Consider the following 27464-nt stretch of genomic DNA (forward strand, 5'->3'; position numbering starts at 1 on the left):
TAAAAAAATATATGACTATGAGTACTGTAATTTTGTTTGTCTACATGTGTTGTTACACTGTTTGTGTTCTGTTGCTATTTAGCATTAAGCTGGCAGACAGTGGTTCATTTAAATGCAGAAAGTGTAAATTTCTTTGTTTCAGTTTGAGGGAAAAACTTGGAGTGGCAATAAACAGCTTGAAGCTTTTTAAAGAATTGTTCAGTAATTTTATCAAATAGATTGCCACTTGTGAAGTGAGTTACTGCCACCATCCAAGTACAGTGATTGGGAATTTCTAATGACCAGAAATGATTGGGATTCTGAGAATCGGGTGTCAAAGAAAACCATCCATCCACTAAGGTTGTGAAGCATACATGGGTGGAGGCTGTGGCCTGCAGGTCGACGTTTTGCCTAAAAATGGCCTGGGCCCTCTCCCAGTGTTGTAATACAGGACTCAAGGTGTCGAGTGTCCGTCATCCCGTCGGGGCCCAAAACGGAGCTGCCCATGCTTCTGCTGCCTGGGCACATTCCTGGCAAGTCAGACTCGGAAGCAACAACCTTTTGCTGGACTCTGTGACCCGAGCGCATTGGTTGATGGGAAAGGGAGAGAGACCCTCTCCTTCATCCAGTTCTATTGGATGGGAAACGATCATCTCTTCCTAAGACTAATACTTTATATGTTTACAGTTTGTTAATTTGCTTTGACCCCTTGGTGAATATTTTGTTTGATTTCTAGCATTAGTCTTTGGCTACATTGTTTTTATAATTATCATTAAATTAGCTTTGTCTATTTGAAAATAATAAAGCAGGGTCAAAAGTACCAAATAATGGACTTTAATAAATTATTAATATGTATATACACTTACATTCACATGTGTTGGGCAACATGTTGTTGTTGTTATTTTTTTATTAAAGTGATTTTTTGGTTGGATGCATGGTTCAGTGGTGTTTTTTTTTACAGCCTTTCTCCGTACAACACAGGCAACAGACAGCAATAAAATATGCACATTTGTTGAAACAGTGCATAATTAAGAATGTCAACAGCACAGACAGACAGTCCATTGACAGCAGAATGTTGCAGTGCCGCAGAGGTTGATTCTCCTGCTTCTCTCCCTCGCTTGAATTCCGCAAAGCTGGTGGCGGAGAGGACGGAGAAGCCGGGGCAGACGAGGGATTTAGAAGCACTTCCTGTGGACAATGCTGGGGCCTGCCTCATCGTACTCCTGCTTGGAGATCCACATCTGCTGGAAGGTGGACAGGGAAGCCAGGATGGAGCCACCGATCCAGACGGAGTACTTCCTCTCAGGGGGAGCAATGATCTGGGTGAAGAGAAGGTGGGAGAGAGTTGGTCAGTAACAGGTTGGCACCAAACATTTGTCAGCATCATCCAATTTGCTGCATAGTATATTCATTTAAACAATTTTGAATAGAGGGAAATAATACGAAACTCATCACTATGTTTTTGGAGTACCGTACAGTTGTTGTCTAGTAAAGTAAGGTTACTGGTTACAACTAGTGATGCATTAAGGACTGAATTTAAATAAAAATTAAAATACAATTAGAATCAAACCAAGGAATGAAGCCTGTATGCATACATCTTGTTTTAACTCTTAAGTCTTATACAGAACATATTTTACTTTTTATGTACATTATTTTTTGTACTTTGTATTTTACATTTTTAAGGACTGTACAGCACAACTCTAAACCTTATCTTTTTTCTGTGAGTCTTTGTTTTTATGATTTGAGAGCATATATTTGACTTAACTATGTGCAATATATTTTATTGAATTCTTACTTTAAAAAAAATATATTGACAACCACTGGTCTAGCCAAGTTTGTCTGACAACAGCCTAGTGGGCGTGGCCATTTTTTTTTGCACGAAAAAAATGTCAAGTTTAAGAATGTGCATAAGTTGTATAAGAGATATGTAGTACGTTTATCAAATTGAATTATTCCTCATACCTTGATCTTCATGGTGCTGGGGGCCAGGGCGGTGATTTCCTTCTGCATACGGTCAGCAATACCAGGGTACATGGTGGTACCACCGGAGAGCACGTTGTTGGCGTACAGGTCCTTACGGATGTCAATGTCGCACTTCATGATGCTGTTGTAGGCGGTCTCGTGAATACCGGCAGACTCCATACCTAATGAGGACAAGTGTTAAGACTCGCACGATGCGCAAGTGCGGGGGAGAACAACCGTGTTTTGCTTGAAAACGCACCAATGAAGGAAGGCTGGAAAAGGGTCTCGGGGCAACGGAACCTCTCGTTACCGATGGTGATGACCTGACCGTCGGGAAGCTCGTAGCTCTTCTCCAGGGAGGAGGAGGAGGCAGCGGTGGCCATCTCGTTCTCGAAGTCCAGAGCCACGTAGCACAGCTTCTCCTTGATGTCACGCACGATCTCACGCTCAGCTGTCGAGTGCGCAAAATTGGAGTTTTGAGTTTGTGACCCCGCAAGTTAAACAACTCATTCCCAGCACAATCCGGGTTTATATTATTATTTGTCATCGGGGCTCACCGGTGGTGACGAAAGAGTAGCCACGCTCGGTCAGGATCTTCATCAAGTAGTCGGTCAGATCGCGACCAGCCAAGTCCAGACGCATGATGGCGTGGGGCAGAGCGTAACCCTCATAGACGGGGACGTTGTGGGTCACACCATCACCAGCATCCAGCACAATACCTAGAAGGGGTCAGAGGATGCAAGGTGTTTACATATTGGAGCTCTTGAATACGTAATAACGAACGCGTGAGTCGCGGTACAGGTGCGTAAAAGTCGTGCGTAAAAGATGCGCGTAAATTGGTGTCGTACAAATGATGCATATGCAATTAAATACGATCCTAGTGCTTTTCATAAATACTCTTAAATATGTATAAAATGTAAGAGAGTCACAGAAGACTGTGCGTAAAAGTTGCGCGTAAAATGCCTCCAATACATTTTTTGTAGCCTACATGTTCCGCAAATTAGTTGCTTATTATGTTTTGCGCATTGTGGATTGTGTCGTCAGTCTCACCGGTGGTACGGCCGGAGGCGTAGAGGGACAGCACAGCCTGGATGGCCACATACATGGCGGGGACGTTGAAGGTCTCAAACATGATCTGGGTCATCTTTTCCCTGTTGGCCTTGGGGTTAAGGGGGGCCTCAGTGAGCAGGGTGGGGTGCTCCTCGGGGGCCACTCTCAGCTCATTGTAGAAGGTGTGGTGCCAGATCTTCTCCATGTCGTCCCAGTTGGTGATGATGCCGTGCTCAATGGGGTACTTGAGGGTCAGGATACCTCTCTTGCTCTGGGCCTCGTCGCCGACGTAGGAGTCCTTCTGACCCATACCGACCATGACACCCTGAAGAGGAGAGAATGGGTGATGAAAACTTACGTCTGTACGGGGTATGGAAACAGAATGACCTTGCTCTTAATGGATTACTCTCATCACTGGAGGGCATGGTGATCATTGCACAAAGGTGCCAAATAACGACGCAGGTGACCTCATCTGGGACTAATTTTATCTCAAGGAGGCAAATACCACACCGGGGCAGTAAAGGATTGTATGACTACGCCCAGCACGCCTCACCTTACAAGTACAAAATAGCGCACTCAAACTTCAAAAAGGACGGTGTTTTTATAAGACAACACAATCAAAAGGGAAATAGTTGATAATATTTATAGTAGATATCTTTGGAAATGAGTGTGATATATTACAAGAATATTTATCATTTAAAATAAAGTAAATTGATTATGATTTTTTTTGATTGGGTGGGCTAAGTCACGTGATTTACCTCCTCGTAGGGAGGCGTGTCCAATTAACGTGTCAACCTTTAAATTGCTGTATTTCCGAAATTATTGTTAACCTAATTATTCAGACCCTCACATTACTATTGTGTCTATGTGCCAATATGAAAGCTGCTTAATGGCTTTGGCCCCGCTTACCTGGTGACGGGGGCGGCCAACGATGGAGGGGAACACGGCCCTGGGGGCATCGTCTCCGGCGAAGCCAGCCTTCACCAGGCCGGAGCCGTTGTCGCACACAAGGGCGGTAGTCTCATCGTCGTCACACATGTTGGCTTCTGCGGGCGAAAAAACGTCGATTAAGGTCAGTCTTTACACCCAAATACACAGGGAGTGCATTTGAAGGTAACAACAGCTAGTTTTGTTTAGCTTAATGCCCTAAATAAAGTGTATATTAGTCATTTTACCACTACGTACTAATCAATACAATTTGCATGAAGTGAACCTAAAAAATAAACACCTAATTATATTTACAATGTTTAAAACAGCATTCTGTTTGTGATAAGGTTTTGTCATTTTAAGGTAAATGTGGGTTTTCTCGTCTGAATAACATTCAGCATTAGATAGTTAATATTGAGTGGAGCCAATATGTTATTTTTTACTTTCAGCTATAAAAAAAAGATAATATGAATACATTTTGATTAAATAACCAAATGCTGTTTCAATTTTAGCTTAAACTAAGCAGAGAGCATTTAAATTGGAAATGTACTTTTTTGCTCAATAACATTTGACACTAGATAGATAACCGGTGTTACGCAAAACCAATATTATCTTATTTTTGGCTTTTAACTGAGGAAACAATACATTTAAATTAAACAAAGAAAACATTGGACATGTTAGTTTTTCAGGTGCAGATACCTAAAACTGAGCAAATGCCATAAATGCTGAAAGATATTTTACAGTTATATGTCTAATGAATTAGTCAATATACTAATTATCCCCTCCATTCATTTTCTCTACTGTATATCCTGTTAAAGGTTGCGGGACACTACAGCCTATCCCAGCTGAATTTGAGCAAAGGCGGACTACACTTTGGACTGAATACCAGTCAGACCCAAGGTCTACACTAATTATAAATATTAAAACATCCAAATTTATATATCAACATCTATGACTCTGCTTTCTTCCAGTCTTGTAATGGTTGAATGGGCTGATATTATCGAACACAAAAGTACATTTTAATTAAATGTTGACTGTTAGGATATATTTTATCGTGACTTTCGGCCGATCGCATCAAGAGTCACCTCTAGTAAATATCCTCCTTCTCTAAAACAAGATTATACAAAATAACCATTGAATTTCTATTTCCCTTTCCCTCTACTGTTAGTTCCAGAGTGGTTCTATCCCAAGTGCGTCCCCCCTATCCCGGATGTGTGGCCCCTAGGAGTCCCAGCATCTTACCTTAGGTGAGTGTCTGCGGCTCGGAGAGAATGACCCAACCAGTGCTGTTGCTGAACCAGCTACGGTCCTCTCTGCTGCCAGGTCAGCTTATATACACAACCTCCACCATTCACAAAGGTACCCACCCCGGGCTTCTACCATATTTGGATGCTTCCAGGGCATGGGGGTTAGGGAGGGGGAGTCGGGTGTGTGGGGTATAGAGTCTGTGACGGCCATCCATCAGGTTTCAGGGAGCTCATGAGTGACAAGGCGGCGCGCCCCCGCGACGGAGAGAAGCGCCTGCCATATTTGGAGCTGTCGGTTTGACCTCCCGTAGAGGCTTGCGGGCACTCCTCAGGGCCGTATAAGGAGTCCACGGACCCCTGGGGGTGCTGCTGGTGGTAGTGGGGTGGGGTTTCCAGGGGGAGATGGCAGTTGCTACCAAGCACGGTTAGAGATCTGCTGCTAGTAGGCCTCACACAGCCTTAAAATGGGAAAATGCTTCCCTCATCTGAACACATTTAGGCCCCAGCCCAAAGAACTGGAAGGTCAGTCGGTTGGCTTAAAAACAACCAGCATTATAATCATATCAAGTCATGTACTATAAGATGCAAAAAACAGAAACGTTTCAAATTGCACCTGCTGTTGACTCTGCTTTTGGCATACTTTGAATTCTTCTGTGGATGCAATATTGCTCTTTTAAACTTGATGATATTTCTAGCACTTTGGTTCTTTCAAAATGACTTTGTTTTTTGAAGCTACAGTCAGAGCATGAAATGATGAGAGATAAATGCGTGCACTAACAATTTTACAGTATTGCCTAATGTCATTATCATCTTCAAATCCTCAATCCTCTATAATGGCCAGTTGGCCACCGACATTAAATCTATCGGAGAGTAATTGAATAAATAAGGAAGGGAACCTTATCTGTCTCCATCATAGGAGCACTTAGATTAATTTTAACTCTGCTCCACTACTCCGTGTTTGTGCATAAAAGAAGGCTGGAAAGGCAATACAGTGTGTATACATGCATGCAGCACACATATGTGTGAGTGAGGCAGGTGTGAGTGCCGTATGAGAGGCCACAAGAAGTGAAAGAGGAGCAGCCAAGGAGGTTAAAATAAACTCCAGGGACTTAGGAGGGTGGGGGGGCGTGCATAGCCAGAAACAAAATAAGACTGATCAGAATTTGTCAATTAAAGAATAAAAGTATGAAGCGTTTGCACATATAACAATGGCTTGGTATAGAATTAAAGAGACAGATAGCAATCAATAAAAGCAATGAGTACTTTGTAATGGAACGGAAATAGTCATCAAATGTATGTGGGGAATTCAGTTTGCAGCATAGTTAGCACAATAGGATCTTTAGCCTGTAATGTAATACAAGCACAAACCTTTTCACCGTTCCCGACCTTGGCATTATACAAGTAGCAAATTAGTTATTCACCGTCAATTGTGAACCCTGAGACAGACCTATCAGATTTATTTACAATGGTAACTTACAGTAAAATTCACAAGCAACAGTTTGACAAATAGTGAACAGTTCTTCAAAAAAGAAAGCAAGTTCTTGCTATTGATTTCCACTCCCAGTTGAAGCTTATTGAAAAAAAAACATAAAACAATTACATGTTGTGATTTTAAACAGTCCGCATAATGATGTCTTACAAAAGTCTGCTAGACTAACAGTGCAATAGACAAGCTAACAAAACTTGCATCGTAGTTTCATTATAAACCTTTGAACAACTTATATTTGACCAGAAACGGTGCAGCAACACTTACAGACTATAACGATACTCATATGCATACATTCTTTGTCCTCTGTAAAAAATCTAAAATATTGCAGTGTAGTTGCGACTGTCTTCTGTTTCATTATCAGTTCTGTGTATAGCCCTGGATCGACAATTTGTGAGCCCCACAGTCCATTGAATTAAAGTATGTTTGAGGTTCCTAGAACACATTCATTTCTATTTCTATTCATTTCAATGGGCAAAGATGATTTGAGATCAATAATTTACGTTATGAGGCCAAATTGTTGTAATTTTATGAACACTTTCTCCATTAAGTCAAAGTCTGCTTTATTGTCAATTTCTTCACATGTCAAAATTGTCCATTAGTGTGAGTGTGAATGCTTGTTGTCTATATGTGCTTTGCTATTATTGACTGGGGACCAGTCCAAAATGTAACCGGCCTCTCTCCCAAAGGCAGCTGGGATGAGCTCCAACTCACCAGCAACCCTAAAAAGGACAAGCAATATAGAAAAACATCCTGCAAATGTTGCTTGAACTATAATTTTTCTGACTTTTGGATTAAGGGAAAATATGACTATGTAGTTTAAAATAAATGCAAATGGTCATTGGTATTCTAAGGGGAAAAAAGAGAGACTCGGAGAAGGCGAGGCAAGATGATGAAAAAAAAACTGTCCAAGAATTTTTGGAAAGGAGGATGTGTGAAAATAGGGAGACGCCTCATTGGGTGCCCATTGAAAGTAGTGAGCGTGCATGAATGTGCTGTGGGAGGGAGATGGCAAGGGGCTGAGCTACTTTAACGCACTGGTCGTCTGCCATTTTCGATGCGCGCCCCTGCGAAAGGCCTAAAATGTAAGTTGCCGCACCGGCTACAGAGGGGAGGGAGGTTCGATTGGGCGAGGGGGCGGAGAGACACAGCAGGAGGGGGGGGGGGGCAGCAGACGTGAAAATGTGTGCTTGTGTATGTGTATGTGTGTGTGTGCAGCAGGTGTCCAGGAGAAGAAGTGTTGTGTGTCAGTGGATATGTGACGATGGCAGCTGACGGACTTATTGGGTGTTTTTGTGAGGTTTGTTAGCCTCCCTGTAGACTTATGAGGACACACAGAGAGTACAAGAGGAGACAAATAGTTATTGGGGGTGCTGGAACCACGCTTTATTTTGTAAGCATTTTTTTTTTTGTAGTTAAGATAGTCATGATGAAGGCAAACGATTCTTCATGCAAACTGTCGGAGGATTAATGAGCAACATAAACTGTCCAATGTTTTAAAAATACTATATTTCAGGCAAAATTTGCACCAAAGAAACCTTTTTTAGGATGCTGTCGTCAGGTAGTTGGAATAGTAAACGAGATCAACTTTTATTTCATACTTTTTGTTCTCTTTTGAAGAGTGTATGTTAAATCCAAACTACAAATATCTTCATGCACTCCTGGAAGTATTCTTTGAGTTGTACTAAATGTATGAAAATATTTTAACGTTCCTTGTTTGTTCTTAGAATTGTGCAGTGGGTTGGATCAAATTCTCTCTGGACAAAATTACTGGTAATATTAAAAGGAAAATACTTCTCATTGCCTTGATCAAACCAACTGACTCCACTTCAGCACACCCAATGAATGACTAAGATGAGAAGTGCACTGTTCTACTGAAAATTCAGCAATGTTAATTCATCAGACTTGCATTAGACCACCAGTTGATGCACTGCAAACACATTTCTACCAGAATGTAAAAGCACCTCATTAAAAAGGTGAAACATCCTTCAAAATCTACACATATTCCACTTTATTCTTTGACACAAAACAAAAATAATTTAGTGAGACATGATTTAAAATATAACATAGATCATTTAAAAACCCACAACATACATAGCAGTAACATATTTATCATACACGTATGTTTTCAAGCACCATCAATGTGAAACGCAGATGTTAGAACTGAAGTTGTAATTTCAAATCATAGTCCTTTAGTGAAATTTTCGATCCATGTGAGCAGCTGACAACTACGTGATATAAAATAAGCGATATCAGCAATGTCCCTCAACTGTCCATTTTGAGCTCTAATATTTGTAGTTCTATGGTTAAAGAACATATTAGAAAATTATTAATCATTACTTTTAATTGCGATGTTGCTATGCGGTTCACATCCGATTTTGAAATTTTGAATATTATTAAAACATGTGTCCATGACTCAAGGAAACTAGAAGAACACTGCACACTACACAACAGTTGAGGGACATTTGTTCTGGTGTGCAGCAGGCCTTACTGAAAAGGAAGAAAAAAAAACAGGCAAAGGTTTGATAATGCCGACAGTTTGACCCTGAAATATATTGTGTTATATTGTGGTCTCTTCTTAAATAAGTAAATTACTGTAGCAAAATATCAGATCTCAATAAGTACATCTCAATACAAATTCAGTTGGCACTTGTGTAATAAAATAGAATGATAATTACTATAGGAAACACACGTGTTTAGAGGATCAAACGTGCTCATAAAAAAAATCACTAACACTATTAACACCACATATATATATCGCTGCTTAATTTTACTATAAACGCTATAAAGGCTCTACGTGTGGGCGTCAAGTTAAATCATCCACCAAAACAGACACACAAAACAAATATACATCTAGCAGTGCTTAACATGTCTTGCTATTTTCTGTAGTTCTAAAAAAAAAAGAATAATCAGTGTGCCGTCATATTCCAGTTTTCCTCTATAAAAGTGTTTTGCACAGCTTATACATTAACATGTAATGTAATTTAGAACTGAATTACACTGTACATTCATTAAAAACCACAGTGTCTCTAAGCAGTTTCGTTCCTTCAGTGGGGAATAATATTTTAAGGTAGTAAACAGTCTTGTTTGGGTTTTTCCTCACATTGTTGTCGCTTGGTCAAAGGATGTCCACCCAAGCCTTAAATCAAACCTCTCTCATCCATTTGTTGAGAATCAACTCAGGGCCCGTTTTTGCTCCTCCTGCAGAAAAGCTTGTTTCTCCATCAGTTTTCGGAACAATCCCTGTCGGTTTCCCAGCAGCTCCGTGTGCTGGCCGCATTCAGCTACACGGCGCTGGTCTAGAACTGCGACCGCATTGGCGTTCTGGATGGTGGAGAGGCGGTGAGCGATGATGATGACCGTCCTCCCTGTGGATGGGAAGAGAATAACAGAAACAGTTGCCTTTAATGACAGTTTCCCATCCTTTTAGACACTAATTTTATATTTGTAAAATCATCAAATGGAAATGTAGAGTGAATATAAAAAGTCTACACACCCTGTTCAAATGCCAGGTCTTTGTGATATAAAAGAATAAGATCAATAACTGCCTAATGCTAATACCATATGAAGTGTCTAGGATATATTAAAACCAACAACTAAAGCAGCTGATCAGGGGTTGCCAAGGCAACAACAGAAACACACCACTACTGTCAATAAGGTTTGTTTGGAAACTGTTGTTTTAAGGTCAAATGACAATATATTGTTAATTTGAAAAAAGAGACCACCTTCCATAAGTCGCTCCAAAGCCTCCTGCACCAGGAACTCGTTTTGGGCATCCAATGCACTGAGGACGAGACATTGTACAATTGGTAAATACAATAATGGAATTAATTGAATAAAATTGTTCAGTAAACTAATTGTCAGGCAAATAACACGACAAAACAGCCTTTTGTCGTACCTGGTGGCCTCGTCCAACAGCAAGATCTTAGGATTCTGATGAGGGAAATTGAATGCAGATATTACACTAAAGCACGTCAGGAGGAACGTTGTGAAAGCTTTATCAAATGGTTGATTAATGCATGCAAATTCTCTGTGTGGTCAACCAGAAAACATTTCACTAACCTTAAGAAGAGCTCTTGCAATGGCTATCCTCTGCTTCTGACCACCTGGGACACAAACCCCAAATCCTTATTCACTCCAAAGGTGAGAGATTTCCTCAAATCCAAGTTCTATTGACTTAAAGGGCACTTTGTGTGTGTGCGAAAGGTCAAAATATTTGTGGCTTTAGACAACTGATATGAACTGTGGATATCATTTTTCGTGTTTGTGTGTGATGGTGGATGGAAGCAAAATAACAGTTGTAGTACCCACCCTAGTGGTGAAGCTAGTAAATTACAGTTTCATTCTAATTTGTTTCATAGATTCACAGACTTTCCTCATTATTTTCTATTTCCTTGGATAAGCGCTAAAGACAAATTGATAGGGTCCACCTCACCTGACAGTAGCACTCCTTTCTCCCCCACCACAGTATCAAAGCCATTCGGAAAAGCTTGGATGAAATCATACGCGTTGGCTACTTGGGCTGCCTTGTAGATGTCCTCTGTGGTCACTGCTTCTGGCTCTGTAGCGCCATATGCTATGTTTTCTCTAATGGAGCAGGAGAACAGGACTGGCTCCTGGGAGACAAGAAAGCGAGAACAATGATGGCCTTCTCCGCAAAGCCAGCTTTGAGATCTGAACTTCTACCTGGCTGACAGTTCCAATTTGACTTCTGAGCCAGTAGGGATTCAAGTCTCTGATGTCATAACCGTCCACAGTGATGATACCTACAAGAGAGGTGAAGACTGAGCTCAAAACCACCACCTTCTCCATTTTAAGAGGAAAAGGAAAACAAGCAAGTCTTACCTGAGTCGCAGTCATACAGCCTGAGCAGCAGCGATACTAAAGTTGATTTTCCAGATCCACTTGATCCCACCACAGCCATGATTGTTCCAGCGGGCACCAGAAGATCGAGGTTATGGAAGATGGGAGCATCTTTACGGGTCGGGTAGGAAAAGGAGACGTTGCGAAACTCCAAGCGGCCCTTCAGTTGATTTGGAGGAAGAACTTGACCTTCTGTAGAGGACAAAGAATGAATAAGTTGATTTCTCCCTTCCAATAGCCAATGTGTCCTGAAATTTGCACGACAGGTTTTCAAAGTAAAGTTAGCTATCAACAAGTTAAGTGAGCACTTCAGGCTATGAACAAAAATATGAGTAAATCCGTCAGAAGACATACTAACATCTATTGGACCTAATCTTTTCTTATGCTGTCAAAGCCTGCTTTGGTTTCCTATTAAGATAAATACTAATTATGAATTTTATATGACACCGCTGTTTCCTACTCACGCATGTGCACACTGACCATTAAGAGGGAACTCTGGTTTTCTGTCCAGCAGCTCCCACAGTCTCGTTCCTGCACCGAAGCCCTTCATCAACTCAGAGTAGAAAGTACTCAGACCTGCCACACGGAAACACGGGTACGTGACTACATGGATCGCGAGCAATGTGCATAGTTGTGTAACGTGTGCTACCTGCGATGCTGATGCCAACCCAGAAGGTGTACATGAGGAATGAGGAAAGTTCTCCAACAGTCATATGCTGGCTCGCCATTAGAAGGCCTCCTTTGTACAACACGGACAGGATCATGAGGTTACCGCTGAGACCAGTCTGAAACATACACACATTGTTGTTTGATATCCATTTCAAATATGCATCAGAAGCCTCATTATTGGTCGTGAGGATAAACACAATCATGGGTGTTTTTCATTTAATTTAATCAATTAGAGTAAAGACATGAATTCCTTTTTGAATAGAAATTAAATTTGCTGAATTCAATTATGGCCAGTTGCTAACAGTCAAAAGCTAATGCAGAAATTGATTCCAGGAAAAAAAGCATACTAACAAGTATTACTGTAGATGGACATCGGTGCCTTTCAGCCTTTTATTTTGAAAGGATGACCACTTTCTTTTTTTATGCATTCTTACCACTCCAAAGAAGGCAGCACGTAGTACGGCCTCGCTCCTGGCCAGTTTGAGGACCTGATCCGTCTTTTGAGTGTACGTGTCGACTTCAGACAGTTCTTTACCAAAGGCTCGGACGGTCCGCATGTTGCTGATTCGCTCCTCTGCCAACTGAACGCAGAAACAAAATCTTGAGGATTATTCCTAACATTTGAATGATGATAGCGTGTACGATTTTACATAACATATGAAACAAAAAAAATAATGGTTTTCTATCAAGCATTTTGGTTCTCCTTTTTTTTTAAGAGGTCAACTGATAGTAAATTAACATTTTATAATTTTTTTAAATCATATTTTAAATTTTATTTATAGATGCAGTCCTCAGTTACGATGTAAAAAAATTTTCCTTGCCTGCGTTGCTTGGGCCAGCGCATCCTGCGTGCGTTTGGAGATGGAGCGAAGATATCGGCCGTATACCACAGCCACCCCGGCTAAAGGGGGCACGATCAGGAGCATGAAGCTCGCCAGGCTGGGAGAGACGTAGAACTGCAGCAGTGAGGGCAGGAGAGAAAGCAGCGGGTGATGAGAGATTGGAAAAGAAGGAACATATCTCGAAAGACCAAAGTCTTAAAACTAGTAGCGGTATTGAATTTTGGCTTTGTGATACAAATTATTTCAAGGAATAACTTTTTGAATGAGAAGCAATGTAATTGCATGTAATTGATGGGAAAACCAGAGTAGAAGTTTGAAAAGGGATTTGGGGTTTCAACAGAGGTGCAGTGCCTTTTGACTCATTTCCTCGCACTGTTAAGAGAATTACTACAAACCAGTTTCTCAACAGGTGCGAACAAAAGATGCAAACCTCATTTACTTCCTTGTCGTGCCCAAGCAGAGCAAGACTGCTGTCAACATACCACTCTCCTATCTTACACCACTCTGACTTCCAGGAAACATGTGATGTGTTTTGCAAACAGCAGATGGCCAAATGCCTCTTCGCTAATTAGATTGTCAAGTTTAATTTAATTTACAACCGAACTATAGACTAGCAGTCAAATTATGGACACGGTTTCTCATTCATAGTACTACTGTGAGAGGTGTGTCCAAACCTTTGACCGGTAGTGTTACGTGGACACAAGGAAATCTGAATTTTACAGGAAAAAAACCCTTCAAGCTTAAAATTTTATTGTGTATTATATGTGAATGAGGAAGTAGCCTGTTAAAACCTTTGTGGGAATTCACACAAAGATGATGTCATTGGAACTCAAATGTTCCATGATTAGGAGAGGGGAACGTGACAGCTTACATGTGTTAAACTAAAGTTAAAAGGAAACATTTGATCCAGAGTACATTTGAAATTTGAAATGGAAAATCTGATTAAAAGTGACTCTGCATGAAGTTTGACCTCTTGTCACTTATTAAAGCTCAATGGAAGGTGCCTGTGTTTAAGCCTTGGGGGGGGGGGAAAAAGTGTTTTGCAATGACTAAAATATACTTTAATCTTATATCTTTTGCAATTAAGTGACCAACCATCCAGAGGGATCCACTCACCATCATACTGACGCCAGCGATGGCCTGGGCCGAGGCTCTCAGGCCGTCGGACAGATTGTCGGTGATGGAGCGTCCGACAACGGCCGTATCTGCGGATAGGCGATTGATCAGCTCGCCCGTCCTGTTCCTATCGAAAAACGCCACTTCCTGTCTGAGGATGGAGGAGAAGACGGAGGCGCGGAGATTGCGGACAATCTGTTGGCCTGCAGGGAAATGTCACTCAAATTCATAAGATCCAAATATGACAAATAGTTGCTCTGTTTCTTTTTCCAGAATTCCATTTGCAACTCACCTGAAATCTGCATGAGGTAGACTCGAGCTGCGTTGGCTGCTCCACCGCACAAGAACACACCAGTCAACATGAGGCACAGCGATGTGAGGGAGGACGTCATTGCCTCCGTGTCTGTTCCAGCTGTATAGATTGTGTCAATCACTCTGCCCAGGAGGAACGGCGCCGACATGGTGACGGCGCTGGAGATGGTCAAGAAGCCGACAGCAGCTATGAGTGAAACATGATATATTGTCAAATGATTTTAGGTTATACACTCAAACAGTAATCTGTTGTTATATTATCACTACAGTATTTATTCATCATTACACCTTTTTGCCCATTTACTCATTTGGGAGATTTTGTTACTGTCCAATGAAATTATTTGTTGGCAGGTTATGAATATGGATTTTTTTTTTCATGGTTGATTTTAGTCTCGTCTATGTCACGAACACCTTGTGTCTGAAAAGGGGTGTGAAGACTTTTTCTATCTACCTATGTATCTCTATCTCTTACTTGATAGTTTCCATCTCTCCGGGTGAGCGAGTCGCAAAATCCTCCTGAAATCCTCCAGGGGTACATTGGTCGGTGTGTGGCCAGTTTCGGTGTCGGTCTGACCCTTCAGTGATTCGGATGTGGAGGGGACCGAGGAGCTGGCAAAGGCAACGGGAGTGCATAAGGATGTCCGTGTCTTGACGAAGACGTACGATCGGAGTGAAGACACATCTCTGCAGGTGAGACGCGACACGACAGACGGGTGAAGGAAGCCGGTAGGCGGGAAAGCTGAAGTTCTCGACCCGTCCGGAGTACGCTTCCTCTGGGTGTCAGGTGAAACAGCGAGCCACATCGACCTGTGTTGCGGAGGCTTGTTTAAGCGTCCTCCGTTTGTACACATGCGGATTAAAAATCGCATTGTAGTCCGGTTTAAACAACTAATCGGGGAGAAAAAAGAAATATTCCAGGGTGTGTGGTTGTTATGCCCGATCCGTCCTGCAGTCACGTCAGCATCGCCGGGCACATTTGTGATCTCTTTCTGCTCTACATTGTCGAGTTTCTTCCGTTGGAGTTCGTCTTTATCTGCTTATGACAGCCGTTCCACGACGTTTATCTCTCAGGTTAACTACACCCCGCCTGTCACTGTCATCTGCTGTTTAGCATTTGTCAACAGTCGGGTCGAGCCGCCGTTTCCTGGAGGCTGAGGTTAAATCCAAAAGGAAAGGATGAATATCTAACTAAACAAAACATTCAGAAGCGTTTAGACCAGGAACAGGAAAGGTGACCTCGATATAATACACGCCGACACGATTCCTTCCACAAGACAGGACATTCAATGGCTGCTCGTGTAATAAGCAAACTTTACCAGGCAAAAGCAATCGATTGAACATTTGAGACCGCCTCGATGTACTTTTCTTTTTAAGGAAACCATAAAAATGTACGTGATCATTTCTTGAAATGAGAATATGTACGGTGCATACTAAAATCACCTTTTCTATGGTCACGGTATTTTTGCTGCTGCTATAAACAAATGCTTTGTAAGTTTTATTCTTGATAAATTGATAAATATATTGAATATGACAGCATACAGACTGTTTTGACAATGCAAAAAGCCTAAAACAAAAGTTATAATCGTAAAAAAAAACTTTCATGAGGACTTTAATTCCGAAAATGTAACCAAAACGTTATCCATCCTTTCCATCATCGGCACTCGACTACTTTTGCCGAGTAAGTTGGGTAGAAGTTGAAAGGTCATTCAGATGTGAAAACAGGAGGCACGTGTTAGTGTAAATCACAAATTCAATTGTTTAATTTGCCTTAAGTGTATGTTATTGTGATTTGCTAACGGCGACGTGGCAAGGTAAAGTTTGCCCTTTTTGCTCGCAGACGAAAAGATGACTTTGAGACTAACCCAGGTGGTCTTTAGCTTCATATGCTAGTCGACTAGCCGCCACTTAATAGCATGCGTGGATTTTGTTCTGTGTTACAAACGTTACACTTATTTTCCGTTTCCAATTAAGTGTTTAAAACGTTTAAGCCACTATGACATTGTACACAGTTTGAATATTTCCATCCTTCTGATTAGGCTTGAGAAGCAGCAAAGATGGCTGCCATCTACTCTGGTATCCATCTGAAGCTAAAGAGCCCTCAAACTCCATGGGAGGACAAGTTAAAGCTTGCACGCTTTGCCTGGATCTCCTCTCAATGCTTGCTACCCAACAAAGAACAAGTAGGTTTCCTGGATCTAGTCATTCTTCAACTTCCCAACGTTAAAGTCCTTTAATCGATATAAGTACAGTTATATTCAATTATCATATTCTGTTTGACATTGTTCTGTTGTAGATCCTTTTGGATTGGTGCACACATGCTCTGACAGGCTGGTATAATAAAAAGATCGAGTTCTCACAAACTGTGCTAGAAGGCCTGTGGAGTTGCCTTGATGATTTTCTCCATAGTCGGAAGCTTCACGTTGCTCTCAAGCAGGGCAAGACGGTCAGCTTGAGGCTCAACATGGCACAGGTGTGTAATTTTATTTTATTTTTTTAAAATAAGTTCTGACATATCAGACAGTTTAGCACATACAGACAAAATCTATTTATAGTAAATTAGTTATCTTCAGAGCAATTAAGTGAAATTGGATAATTTCCCGCTGCACTACTGACGCTCTTGGCACTGTGGATGATTTTTTTATTTTTTTTCCCCCTAGCTGCTACTCAACCTTCTTGAGGAGTGTGTGAGCGCCCCCACCAGGCTGTCAGTGGGTGTGTCCACCCTGCTGAGTGTGTGCCAGGGAATCCTCTCATCCTCAACTCTCTCATCTGTTTTCACCACCAAGTATGAACTCATGGTCAGTCTCTTGGTTAGACTCTGCTCCTTCGCCTGCCATCAACTTCAACAAGCTTTGCCTTCAGGATCCCATCAATCGGAATTCATTACAGACACTGTGAGCGACCTGGACTCTCAAACTGAAGTGATCCCTAACCTAGACTTAGAGGAGAGTCAGAAGAAAAAGACCACTCATTTGTTTGAGTTACTGCTTCAAGTTTTAGCATCATATTTATCAGTTCAGCGGCAACAAGGCAATCCGAATAGAATTTTCACCTTGGTAACAAACCAGCTCATCCAGCCGTTATTGGTCCTGAGACACATGCTGACATCAGCAGAGTATGCTCCTTCCCACACACATCTGAATCTCCGCCAGCATCTCTGCAGAGACTTTCGTGCCAGGATAGACGCCATCCTTCAGTTATCGCTTTTCTCCACCGAGCAACTGGCATCCTACAAAGAGGAGCTTCTATCTTCTAAAGAGGATACTGGCAAACGTGGACCCAGTGGAACAAAAGGCCTCTTAAAGCCAGCCAATGCTTTAATTTGCAAATTAGGTTCTTGTGAGCCACCGCTGCTTTACTCAGTCAAGTCAAACACCGTGCCGTTGTTTTTTAAATTCTTTCTGGAAAGCTACAGAAAATCTAGAACAGAAAATGAGGAAGAGCAGAGAATGCTGTGTTTCCATTACCTTGCAAAGTTGTTGCCCGCTTTGGATTTGTCCCCTTCTGATGTCCCCTGTTCGCCACAAAGTTGGAGTCTGGCTTTACTGGCTATGGAATCGCTGCTTAGCCATGCTCTGTCTGCAGATATTTATAATGTGGCAGCTGACAGAATAAGATACGCAGAGGTCCAGCTTAAGTTTTACAAAAACCTTGCACAAATTCTCTTCAATCAGGCCCAGCCTAGGTAAATCACTCATTTTTAAATTCTCTGTTTCAAGCAGCAATGATGTGCTTTAACAAGTCTTTTGTATTTCAGTATCCCTGCATGGTATCGCTGTTTGAAAGTGCTTCTGGGTCTCAATCACATGATTCTTGAACCAGACTTGGCTGAGTTGTTATCTTCAGCCTGGGTGAATGCCGACTGTATGGAAACACGGGTCCAACGGGCCAGACAGGTAAAATGATGAGCTCGTCTTAATTGATTCATAAATTTACTTTTTTTTTTTTCTTCATTCCCCAACAGATGATGCTGTGCAGTCTAGTTCAGACTTACACCAAGCTCCGCCAGCTGCCCCGCTTCTTCTCTGAGCTCCTTTCGGTGATCTGTCGGCCATCTCTCGACAACGTTCGACCCCCTCTGCTTTGCGATAGCGTCGTCACCACGCTCAGGACCAGCATTGTGGACATACCTCCCTCGCAGGGCATTGAGATTTGCTCCTTAGTGCTGGAGAACATGAGAAAACACGTTTTACCTGACCTGGTGAAGGAAGATGGAGAAGCAGAGAAGATGGAGATAAATGGAGTGAATGGTGAAAAAACGGGGGATCGGGAGCAAGAAGCTGCATCGGTGAAGCTTTTCAATCTCAGCCAGCTCCTTCACGTCGTTTTATTCAGTCTGAAGACTTTAGACGACGCCTCTCCTCTTCCCTTAGTAAGAAAAGGTCAAAGCCTGATGGAGGAGATGCAGAAGATTCTCAACGACCTGCTGCAACTGTTGCCCCCAGAAAACAAGACTCTGAAAGCAAACGCGACTCCAGTTCAGAAAGCAAAGAAAAAAAGAAAATCAGGAAAGGACCAGGGAGAGTCTCGAAAAGCACTTAAGTCTCTGTGGGAGCTGAAAATCCAAGAGGCGCTTCTTCTGCTCCGATACAGTTGGATCGAAGTGGACACGCTCTTTCACATCTACTGTAGCAAATACGCACCTCTGGACTCCAACGCTGCAGCCTTAACGAACATAGACAATCTCCTAAATTGTGAGATCAACTCTATACATCTCCACACGCACAGTCCCATCAGCTTTGTGTATCTCAAGCTACTCACTTTGCAACAGATTAAGAAAGTTCTGTTGGACTCAGCTCTACTCAAAGATCCAAGTACCTCAGAGTCCCTAAAGAGGGGAGTGGAGTTTATTTTAGCCAGAGATGAGCTCCAGTTATGTTCACAAGACGATCAGATGTGGGACGGGCAGATGAGCAGCGTGGACTCCACCTCCCACCGTGTCGCTCACTGGTACGTTGTCACATCTAACCTCCCCTTGCTGGCCCCTTACCTGGACAGGGAAGACGTGAACTGCATCTCGGATGTTCTGGTCACGTCGTTGCTGAGTAAGGAGTCTCGCAGAAACGCAGATCAACTCTCCGTCCCCCTTGTATCCTCACAGCTTATCCACAGCCCCGTTCTGACCGAGTTGCCATCGCTGTTCTCTGCCACTGTTGGTTCGCTCTCGCATAGGATTTTGGGGGTTCTAACAGCGGCGCATACCTCTAAAGATTGTCCAATGCTCGAGAAGTACCAAAAGGGTGAAACGGAGGTTTTGTCCGCCTTAGCGAAACAGAACATCATAGAGGACATGACAGCGTCCTCACAGTCTGGAAACGTGTTTGTGCTTTTGAGTGAGGCTCAAACCACAGAACTGATAGACCTGCTTTCAATCTTATCAAGCTTAAATGCAGATGGACTCAATTCTGAGGATCTGTTATCAAATTTCCTCCTCCTTGCCTTCATGCTCACATCTACCGCTTCTTATTCAGTAGATCCAGATTCCGAATATTGTTGCACAGGATTCCAAGTGAAGCTGCTCAAGATACTGGCGTGTCTTGTGGAGGGCCAAAACTTTCACGGCGTTCTGAAGTTCATTCACGGCAGCACTCTGCTGCAGGCCGTAGTCTCCTCGATGCTCTGGCACAACAAAAAAGGACGATTCAGATCCACCGCCAGCTCTGATTGGTTGGATTTGTTGAAAGCCATGCAGGAGTTCATCGTGAATTTGGTCCATTTAATTATGGTCAGGAACAGCAGCGTGCGCCTCAATCTGGACCGGATTGTCTCATTTCTTACCAGCGAGGACACCACATCAAATCGTGGAGGCTCCATCATGTCCGTTCATCTTCTACTGGCGTCCTTGGTCGCCGCCTCCAAGGCGATGACCTCTTACCTGGGACGGAGTAAAACAATGGATCAAACTTTAACCCAGATTCTTACAAGAACCACATCCTCACTGGGATCAGCTGTGGAGTTGGTCCTGAAGGCCCAGATGGTCGGCAAGAAGCCCGCCTGCTCGCTCAGTCCCGCCTTTGTCGTGGACACGGTCACGGTCATGCTGCGGTGTGAGCTGGCCTCCGAGGGCAATGACCGGACCACCCTGAGGCACATGACGCTCTATCAGGGTTTCTGCCAGCAGATCCTAAAAGAAATGAACTCCGCGGCCAGACCCATGGACTTTCTGGTTTCATCGTTACATTTCTTGTCAGCGTTCTACACGGCAGTGATGAAGACAGGAGAAAAGGAGGAGGAAGGAGAAGAAAAGAAAGTAAACGCCATGGATGAGTTGTATGCTCAGATGATTCAAAATGTCCATAAACTTTTGACAGGTAAGTAATCTGTGAGATCGATTAGAGTATTTATTTTTCTTGTCTTACTGAAATGTTCTTTTTGTAGCTCAGTGGCTGTCTCCATCGGACACATCTGAGCTGGAGCCGGCTGTGCAGGAACTGCTGCACCACCTGCTGGAGAACAGCACTCCCGACCAGTTCAGCATGTTGCTGACAATGATCAAAGATGGCTTAGATACTTGCACGCTCAGCTCTGGAAATTTCAAGGTGTGGTGTTAACCTTGTTCGCCTTGACACTGTCACAATATTAGGTACACCTCAATATTGTAATATGGCCAAGAAAATGTTCAGTTTAAACGCTGTATGAATTCAGCCGTATGTTTATTATTGTAGCTGTAGTTTGCAATTTTGTCAAGCGCCATTGCACCGTTTTGAGAGTATTTTCTTGTATCTTTGATGCGGATTTATTTTAGGCATCATACAGTTGTGCAAATATAACTTATATAGTGACAGTTGAGTGTATAATAGACAAAATGCCAGTTCTCTCATTCTGCCCGCTATTTACTCATCTCCAGGAAGTGCTGGCTATTGTCATCATCACCAAGCTGCTGTCCTGCTGTCAGTTACCTGAGCCTTGCTCCAAAGCTCTGTGGTTGCTTGTGCCACAAATTCTGTCTGCTATGGTGGTAAGCAAGATGCACAAACACTGCAATAAACATCATTGTAGATTATAAATTTATGTAATGTATCGTGCCAAAAGGACGCTTACATTTTCATGATGTTTCGCGCAGTTAGAGGGAAAAATCGGGATTGACTGAAAGTAATGTGCACAATCAGAGCCTTGCGAGGAGCAGAATACATTGTAAAGAGAAACTCAAGAGCTCGGTAGTAGCATGCGGGGTTTTTCATCTGTAATCATTCACTGATGGCTTGCCAGAAGAACATGTGACTGCCATTAGGAGTGACTTGGCAGCCAAATGACAATCACGCACGCACACTCACACACACATTGCAGTGTGCTTGGTCCATGTAATGAAGCTCCAATAGGTTTTGAATAAGGGGAGCAAGCACGTATGTGTGTAAATACAGTTATGCATAAGGCTGAATTAAGAAAAAAAAAAAAATTGTGTGTACTGGGTGTGCTTCTAAAAAATGTTTTCAATATGCAGCTTTTTGAATGGGGTAAATATGGAACGATTTTAAAAAAGTCAGTCATTCAAAGCACGTGTGTTATACATAGTTTTCCCTGCCAGCATAACTCAATTAGCGTATGCATTTCATAGCTGTTAATTAGTCATTAATAGGTTTTTTTTTTTGCCACATATACCCCGTACTATACTGTAACTGTCCAACTTTGTTCCAGTTCCTTGTCAGGTCGTCCAGTCAGGACGTGGGCTTGACTGCAACCTTCACCGTTCCTACCGTGACAGCCATGACGGCGCTGCTGCGCCAGGCCCAGGGTCTAATCTCCAACCCTCATCACGTCGTCTTGGTCCTCGGAGCACTTCAAGCTGTGCCGCTTGAACACCTGACCGCACTTGTTTACCAGTCAGCGTTCTTGGCTATTCATGAGGCACTTTTCGCTACCATCCAGTGTCATTCTCAGGTACGTAGCTTCAATTTGCAGGTTTGTAAATATACACATTGGTAAACTCACTTTTATTGTTGAGATTCCCAAACAGGAAATGATCCAATTTCACTCAATATACTTTTTTGTGACATTGATGATCTTGATGATTCACAACACAAATTCATGTACAGGTATTTTGTGGCTATGGTAAGTATTTCTTTGTTTGGACCTCTTTAATATACAGTGCAGCTGGAGTGAATTAATGCAGGCAGTAACCTGCTAAGTCACATCAGATGTTTTTAAAGTTGAAAGACTGCCTGCCTGCCTGCAGGGGAGACTGTCAGAGAGTGCTGTGTGTTGTGATGCAGAAAGGAAAGAAAAGGTTTGGTGATGTAAACGTGAATGGAGTTTGAGGGGGCAAGCAGGAGAACAGAGGAGGAAGATGTGACTGGACTGCACAATGCAGGTTAAGTGGAACAGAACGTGAGCTCAAGTGGTGAGGTGTATAGGTCAGAGTGTTTGGGGGAGGGTGGGGGGAGTGAGATGTTGGAGTCCTGGCAGAAACCAGTTGAGTTGTTGATGTCATCAACCGACACTCAGGGCCTTGCTCAACTGCCTTGCTCAACCAAGCGTGGACTTATTCCTTAAAGACTGCCTTACAACTGCCAAGCAGAAACGGTGGATTCGGTTTCCCAAAGCAGCTGATATAATATTTCGTAAAGTAGAGCTTCCGAACATGATCACGCGTCCTTGAAACTTCTAAATGTGGTTTTGCAAGCTCTAATACTAAGTCTTGTGAAGCTACTACATCTGAGCATTTATTTTTTCCATTACTCAACATGATTCCTCTTAAGTTTCTTTGTATGTGCTTCTTTGTGTGACATTTTCTTAAGAGCATGTTGTCCTTCCCTTGTCTGCATTCAGGTGATGCTGAATGCTACGCCATCATTCTTGAATGTCTTTTACCGTCTAGTGGCTTCCATCATGCAGGAAGGTCGACAGAGAGGAGCCGCTGACACGGGTACGTCTTTCATATTTTCATTAAATGAATCTGACCGCAAACTCAGACTTTTGTCTGAGCATGGATTATATTTTCATCTACTTGGAAAATTGGAGATTTAGAAGGCTTATTGCGACTCTCCTCTCTAACTCCTAACAATGGGCGTAACCTTTTTTGCAAAAGGTATGTGGACTGGTAATACATTTTAAAAAATTCAAGTACAGGTTTAAAAAAAAAAAACATTCCACACCAAAATGTGTGTGTTTAAAGTCTGTCAAGCTCATGACATCATCATAATCCCCAACTATTATTAAAATAAAGCGTGGTAGCATTGAAGGAGAATTAATCGTCAGAATCGAGCCATTGTTTTTCGTGGACGTCAATGATTCAATCAAAATGGACGGCACATAAATAAAACACGCAGTAACTGAATGCATGTAAATTAAAAGTTAAATACAAAAGAACTGTACTTGTTATTTATTTGTATACCACTAGAGGGAACCAACGCACCACTTTGACAATAACTGCCTTAATATTGTGGCAATATCCTACTTGGCTGGGTTTGCCTGCAAGGCAAAGGGAGATAAAATGTGCATTTTTCATTGTAACTCTAAAGTAGCAATTTTTTTGGGATGTCACTTTTATTTTCATAAAAGAAGAGCAAACACTATAAACTTCAATCTGACTAGTGTCCAAAAAGTTGGTTCTCAGAGATCCTAAAACCTGTTTTACATGTGGTTGAAAGGCATGAGAAAAATGTTACGCATTTCAAGAATATTACTACAACAATATCAAGTGTCTCACTCGAGCCTGTCAGCACTAGCTGTGGAACATGATGATATATAACAGAAATTAAACTTAGACATATTTTAAAGGACTCAAATCACAACAAAATGCTGACCAGGCTCTCTAAACTTTCCAGCAGAACGTCTGGTGAACCAAGTACGTTTTATTAGTCCTGGATTCATTTTCCACAAACCCCTTATCCGCTCCTTTAATTAACCCTATTTCGCTATGACTTTTAATTTATGACTTTGCTTTGGAGACATTTTAGCTTGTTTTATAGCACTGGGGGTATATTTTTAGTTCATGTATTGACTCGCAAGGTTCATAAATCATGTCAATTTGTGTTTGCAGGTGGGGAAAGTGAAGTGTACCTGCAGTGCGCCCGACTGGTCGAGAGGATGTACACACACATTGCTGCCATCCCGGAGAACTTCTCCACACTGTCTGTCTTCATGGTGGCTCAATACGTCACAGAACTGCAAAAGGTACACACTTGAATGTGATTTATTTTTCCAATATTAGCATTGGAAAATAGCTTTACCGGGTGGGTGGGAGACGTCACACGCAGTCATACATAGTCACCGATCCAAAACCATCTGTCATCTGTGGCAAATGTTTTTCTATGCAACGGTGAGTGACACACACACACACACACACAAATGAGGCAGCGGTATCTCGGCTGATCCAGCGATGTCGCGCAGTTGGCTCACATTAACATTCAGCAGAGCTGTGAGATTCCGAGGCTGAGAAGAAGAGTCGAGGAAATTTTTCTGTCAGCGCTGTTTAAAATTTCCCCAAATCCTTGCGAAAGGGGCTCAGGATTACTGTAATTCCATGTTCTGGAATCAAGCTTTTGGCTTGATGTTAGTTCAAGGACGGTGAGTCATGTCTGACTTGCGAACATGGCTCCGCTCCACTACCAGACTGTATTTAATGTGACGCCTACTTGACTCAGCGTTTTGCAGCCGAATTAACACATTTGGAAGAGGACGTTGGGACAGACGACCAAATGAATGGATAGGCTGATGGAAAAGGCAGGAGGAGGAGGGGAGGGGTCCAGTTAAATCATTAAACACTGTAACGTGTGCTGCAAATTTGACTTTTTAAAAAGCGACAACTTTATGCAAGTCAAGTGTAATTTAGCCTTGTCTAAGTGCTGATGATTTGAGACACATATGAAACTTTCCAAGAAGCAGTCTGCTATTTGACCGCAATGGACAAGCGAATCATTTATTTAGAAGGGCAGCGTTATTTTAGAAATAGAATTAAAAATATGACTTCACACCAGGATGCAAATTGACCTAGTCGTCAAAAACAAATGAGCTGTATCTTGAGACAGAGCCCACAATGAACAAAGTGGGGAAAGACAAATGGAAAAACAACTGCTTTTCAAACCGATTTATTTGCAGCTGATTTTCTGCCAGCCCTCCAGTTAACATACACTTTTGACAAACTGTATATTGCTATCAATGAGCAGCATTGACGTCAACGTATTGCCATTTAAAAGCTGTTGATGTTCTGCAAATGACATCCTTCATCATTATTCCCTTCCTGGCCCTTTAATGTTTTTTCTATTTGGCATATAGTAGATGCATTACACCTATTCATTCATTCTCCTTTCAACCACTGGCTTTGGGTCAAGTTTTTCTGTTGTGAAGCGTATAAACCAGATCTGCATGCGGCGTGCACATGCTTTGACAATGTACACCTTCACATAACTCGTGTGGACCACAAATTAGAACATCATACCTTGAAATATACATTTTCTCATTATGTTAGTATGTTTTAAAGATTATACAAGCACTTTTGCGCTGATGCTAATGCTAACACTTCATGAGAGCTCTCCTGGATGATCAATCGAAATTGTAAAGCAATAGAGTAGGTTGCCATGACAACAGAGACTTTCTTTTCAGTACTCTGTCAGTGTACCATCTAAATTTTGAAGCTGGTTTTTCAAGGTCAAACTTAATTTACTGAGCAAAGGCTGGCCTTTGTTCAATTTCTTCAACTAGAAATCGTATTCTTGTGTTTTTAGGTTACTTTACGGCCAGACATCAAGCTGCATCTCACAGAGGGAATCTACCACATACTGGACTTGTGCCTGGAGAAAGATATCAAGTTCCTAACAGCAGGCTTGCAGAGTGGAGTCCGGGAGGTGTTTAATGAACTCTACAGTAGTTACAACCACTACCACAAACCCCAGATACAAGGAGAGGACAAATACACTGTTTGAAGGGTTCAGGTGACTCTGAAATTGTGATAATTATGGATTACGCAGCAATTGCGTGACAGGCATCCAAGGATCTGGGTGTGTTTATTTTGATATTTTTACATATTGACTCAGATCATGTATAAAAGAGTGCTATTGTTGTTTTTTTAACTTGTGCATGTTCCAGGGTGCAGTAAAATTTACTGCAAATGTTCATTTTCGAGCATCTTCAATGACATCATTTTATGAGCAAGTGATTTTTTACTGGGCAATTTCAAGTACAAGCCAAAAAAAAAAGAAAAGATAAACTACTTTTCTCATTTGCTAATGGAGCTATAGCGGTGTTGAAATGAATCACAGGGATGAGTATAATCTTAGTCAACTTGATGGATCGTGTCAGAACCATAATGCCTTTTTTTCTTTTCGTAATAACAGCCCCTTCAAGGATGCATTGATTAAAGCTGAAGCTGGAGTATTTTGTGCTGTAGTAGCACAATAACCGTAAGCGCACACTCCCATGCTGCCAAGCTCATCAATTTTTGGGATTCCCTGCACAATTCTGAAAATGAAACTGTTGCAGATGCAGCATTTCTGTGAATAGCTCATATTTATTCTACATCAATGCTAAATCCATCAAAGGATTTCATAGAGATGAGCTGTATGACTGAAATTACCTATTAAAAACTGATTTGGGTATATGAGATTACTTTGCGTGTGGACTGAGAAGAAAGATAACTGTAAACTGATTAGGCCCTGTCTGCAGTTGGGATTTCAGAAATGCAAACAAAAATCGTGATAAACTAGCAGAGGTGCTTATCGGTGAGCTCAGTAAAAGCAACACTGCGACATCATCAGAACAACAACATAAAGCATGATGGCAGCTTCATGCTTTGAGGTTTTTTTCCCTGATGGAACATAGACAAATTTCAAAGTCAAAGTCAAAGTCAGCTTTATTGTCAATTTCTCCACATGCCAAAGACGCACAAAGAAACCGAAATTTCGTTTCGAAATTTGAAGTAATTGCATTCCAGTAAATTCTCAATTTTCAGTCAACAATAAGGCAAAATAGCTCCCCCGGATATTAAAAACGGCTGGATTTTTCTGATAAATTCACATTCCACAAATGGAACATTATTTACAATACCTTTTTTAGTTTAGTGGAGTATAAAATCTT

At 42.0% G+C, this 27464-nt stretch overlaps 3 protein-coding genes and 1 long non-coding RNA gene across 10 annotated transcripts; 1 reads left to right on the forward strand and 3 right to left on the reverse strand.

Annotated features, from left to right (window-relative positions):
• Nucleotides 1–797: 797 nt before the first annotated feature.
• Nucleotides 798–5317, reverse strand: acta1b (actin alpha 1, skeletal muscle b). Its single transcript, XM_088371969.1, has 7 exons — nucleotides 5161–5317; nucleotides 3901–4037; nucleotides 2992–3316; nucleotides 2499–2660; nucleotides 2201–2392; nucleotides 1942–2123; nucleotides 798–1298 (listed from the first exon to the last, which is right to left on the reverse strand). The coding sequence occupies exons 2-7, from the start codon at nucleotides 4027–4029 to the stop codon at nucleotides 1155–1157; spliced, it is 1134 nt and encodes a 377-aa protein (XP_088228095.1). The 5' UTR covers nucleotides 4030–4037; nucleotides 5161–5317; the 3' UTR covers nucleotides 798–1154.
• Nucleotides 3770–26993, forward strand: urb2 (URB2 ribosome biogenesis homolog). 7 transcript variants are annotated; one of them, XM_088371963.1, is made up of 18 exons: nucleotides 3770–4063; nucleotides 4737–4818; nucleotides 5087–5165; nucleotides 10698–10794; nucleotides 12029–12109; nucleotides 14113–14516; nucleotides 14585–15237; nucleotides 16490–16633; nucleotides 16747–16923; nucleotides 17111–18138; nucleotides 18211–18349; nucleotides 18418–20764; nucleotides 20832–20992; nucleotides 21301–21411; nucleotides 22089–22331; nucleotides 23220–23316; nucleotides 24433–24566; nucleotides 26117–26993. In XM_088371963.1, the coding sequence occupies exons 8-18, from the start codon at nucleotides 16508–16510 to the stop codon at nucleotides 26312–26314; spliced, it is 4761 nt and encodes a 1586-aa protein (XP_088228089.1). In that variant the 5' UTR covers nucleotides 3770–4063; nucleotides 4737–4818; nucleotides 5087–5165; nucleotides 10698–10794; nucleotides 12029–12109; nucleotides 14113–14516; nucleotides 14585–15237; nucleotides 16490–16507; the 3' UTR covers nucleotides 26315–26993. The 7 variants fall into 7 exon arrangements, with proteins under 7 accessions (XP_088228089.1, XP_088228086.1, XP_088228087.1 ...); XM_088371960.1 differs by having other exon boundaries at nucleotides 14113–15237; XM_088371961.1 differs by having other exon boundaries at nucleotides 14113–15143.
• On the reverse strand, nucleotides 8648–15758 carry abcb10 (ATP binding cassette subfamily B member 10). The gene is made up of 14 exons (XM_088371968.1): nucleotides 14926–15758; nucleotides 14434–14640; nucleotides 14142–14344; nucleotides 13005–13139; nucleotides 12618–12764; nucleotides 12164–12299; nucleotides 11995–12090; nucleotides 11497–11706; nucleotides 11338–11417; nucleotides 11087–11267; nucleotides 10714–10757; nucleotides 10550–10584; nucleotides 10377–10435; nucleotides 8648–10019 (listed from the first exon to the last, which is right to left on the reverse strand). The coding sequence occupies exons 1-14, from the start codon at nucleotides 15320–15322 to the stop codon at nucleotides 9826–9828; spliced, it is 2124 nt and encodes a 707-aa protein (XP_088228094.1). The 5' UTR covers nucleotides 15323–15758; the 3' UTR covers nucleotides 8648–9825.
• Nucleotides 16921–24998, reverse strand: LOC148400744 (uncharacterized). Its single transcript, XR_015857722.1, has 4 exons — nucleotides 24792–24998; nucleotides 20813–24701; nucleotides 20232–20648; nucleotides 16921–20072 (listed from the first exon to the last, which is right to left on the reverse strand). It is a non-coding gene; the product is annotated as an uncharacterized LOC148400744 (long non-coding RNA).
• Nucleotides 26994–27464: the final 471 nt, after the last annotated feature.

The sequence above is a fragment of the Syngnathus floridae genome, chromosome 3, assembly GCF_059516105.1.
Source record: "Syngnathus floridae isolate MCC-2025c chromosome 3, RoL_Sflo_1.0, whole genome shotgun sequence".
Taxonomy (NCBI): Eukaryota; Metazoa; Chordata; class Actinopteri; order Syngnathiformes; family Syngnathidae; genus Syngnathus; species Syngnathus floridae.

Bases quoted from the DNA above. Each gene is read 5' to 3' on its own strand.
- acta1b (XM_088371969.1), bottom strand. From the start codon at position 4,029: ATGTGTGACGACGATGAGACTACCGCCCTTGTGTGCGACAACGGCTCC. The intron at 3,317-3,900 runs GTAAGCGGGGCC...TCTCCTCTTCAG, and splicing joins TTGGCCGCCCCCGTCACCAG to GGTGTCATGGTCGGTATGGG. The intron at 1,299-1,941 runs GTATGAGGAATA...CTCTTCACCCAG, and splicing joins CCAGCACCATGAAGATCAAG to ATCATTGCTCCCCCTGAGAG.
- abcb10 (XM_088371968.1), bottom strand. From the start codon at position 15,322: ATGCGATTTTTAATCCGCATGTGTACAAACGGAGGACGCTTAAACAAG. The intron at 10,585-10,713 runs GTTAGTGAAATG...TTCCCTCATCAG, and splicing joins TTGCAAGAGCTCTTCTTAAG to AATCCTAAGATCTTGCTGTT. The intron at 10,436-10,549 runs GTACGACAAAAG...TCTCGTCCTCAG, and splicing joins CTGTTGGACGAGGCCACCAG to TGCATTGGATGCCCAAAACG.
- urb2 (XM_088371960.1), top strand. From the start codon at position 16,508: ATGGCTGCCATCTACTCTGGTATCCATCTGAAGCTAAAGAGCCCTCAA. The intron at 18,139-18,210 runs GTAAATCACTCA...TTTGTATTTCAG, and splicing joins TTCAATCAGGCCCAGCCTAG to TATCCCTGCATGGTATCGCT. The intron at 18,350-18,417 runs GTAAAATGATGA...ATTCCCCAACAG, and splicing joins GGGTCCAACGGGCCAGACAG to ATGATGCTGTGCAGTCTAGT.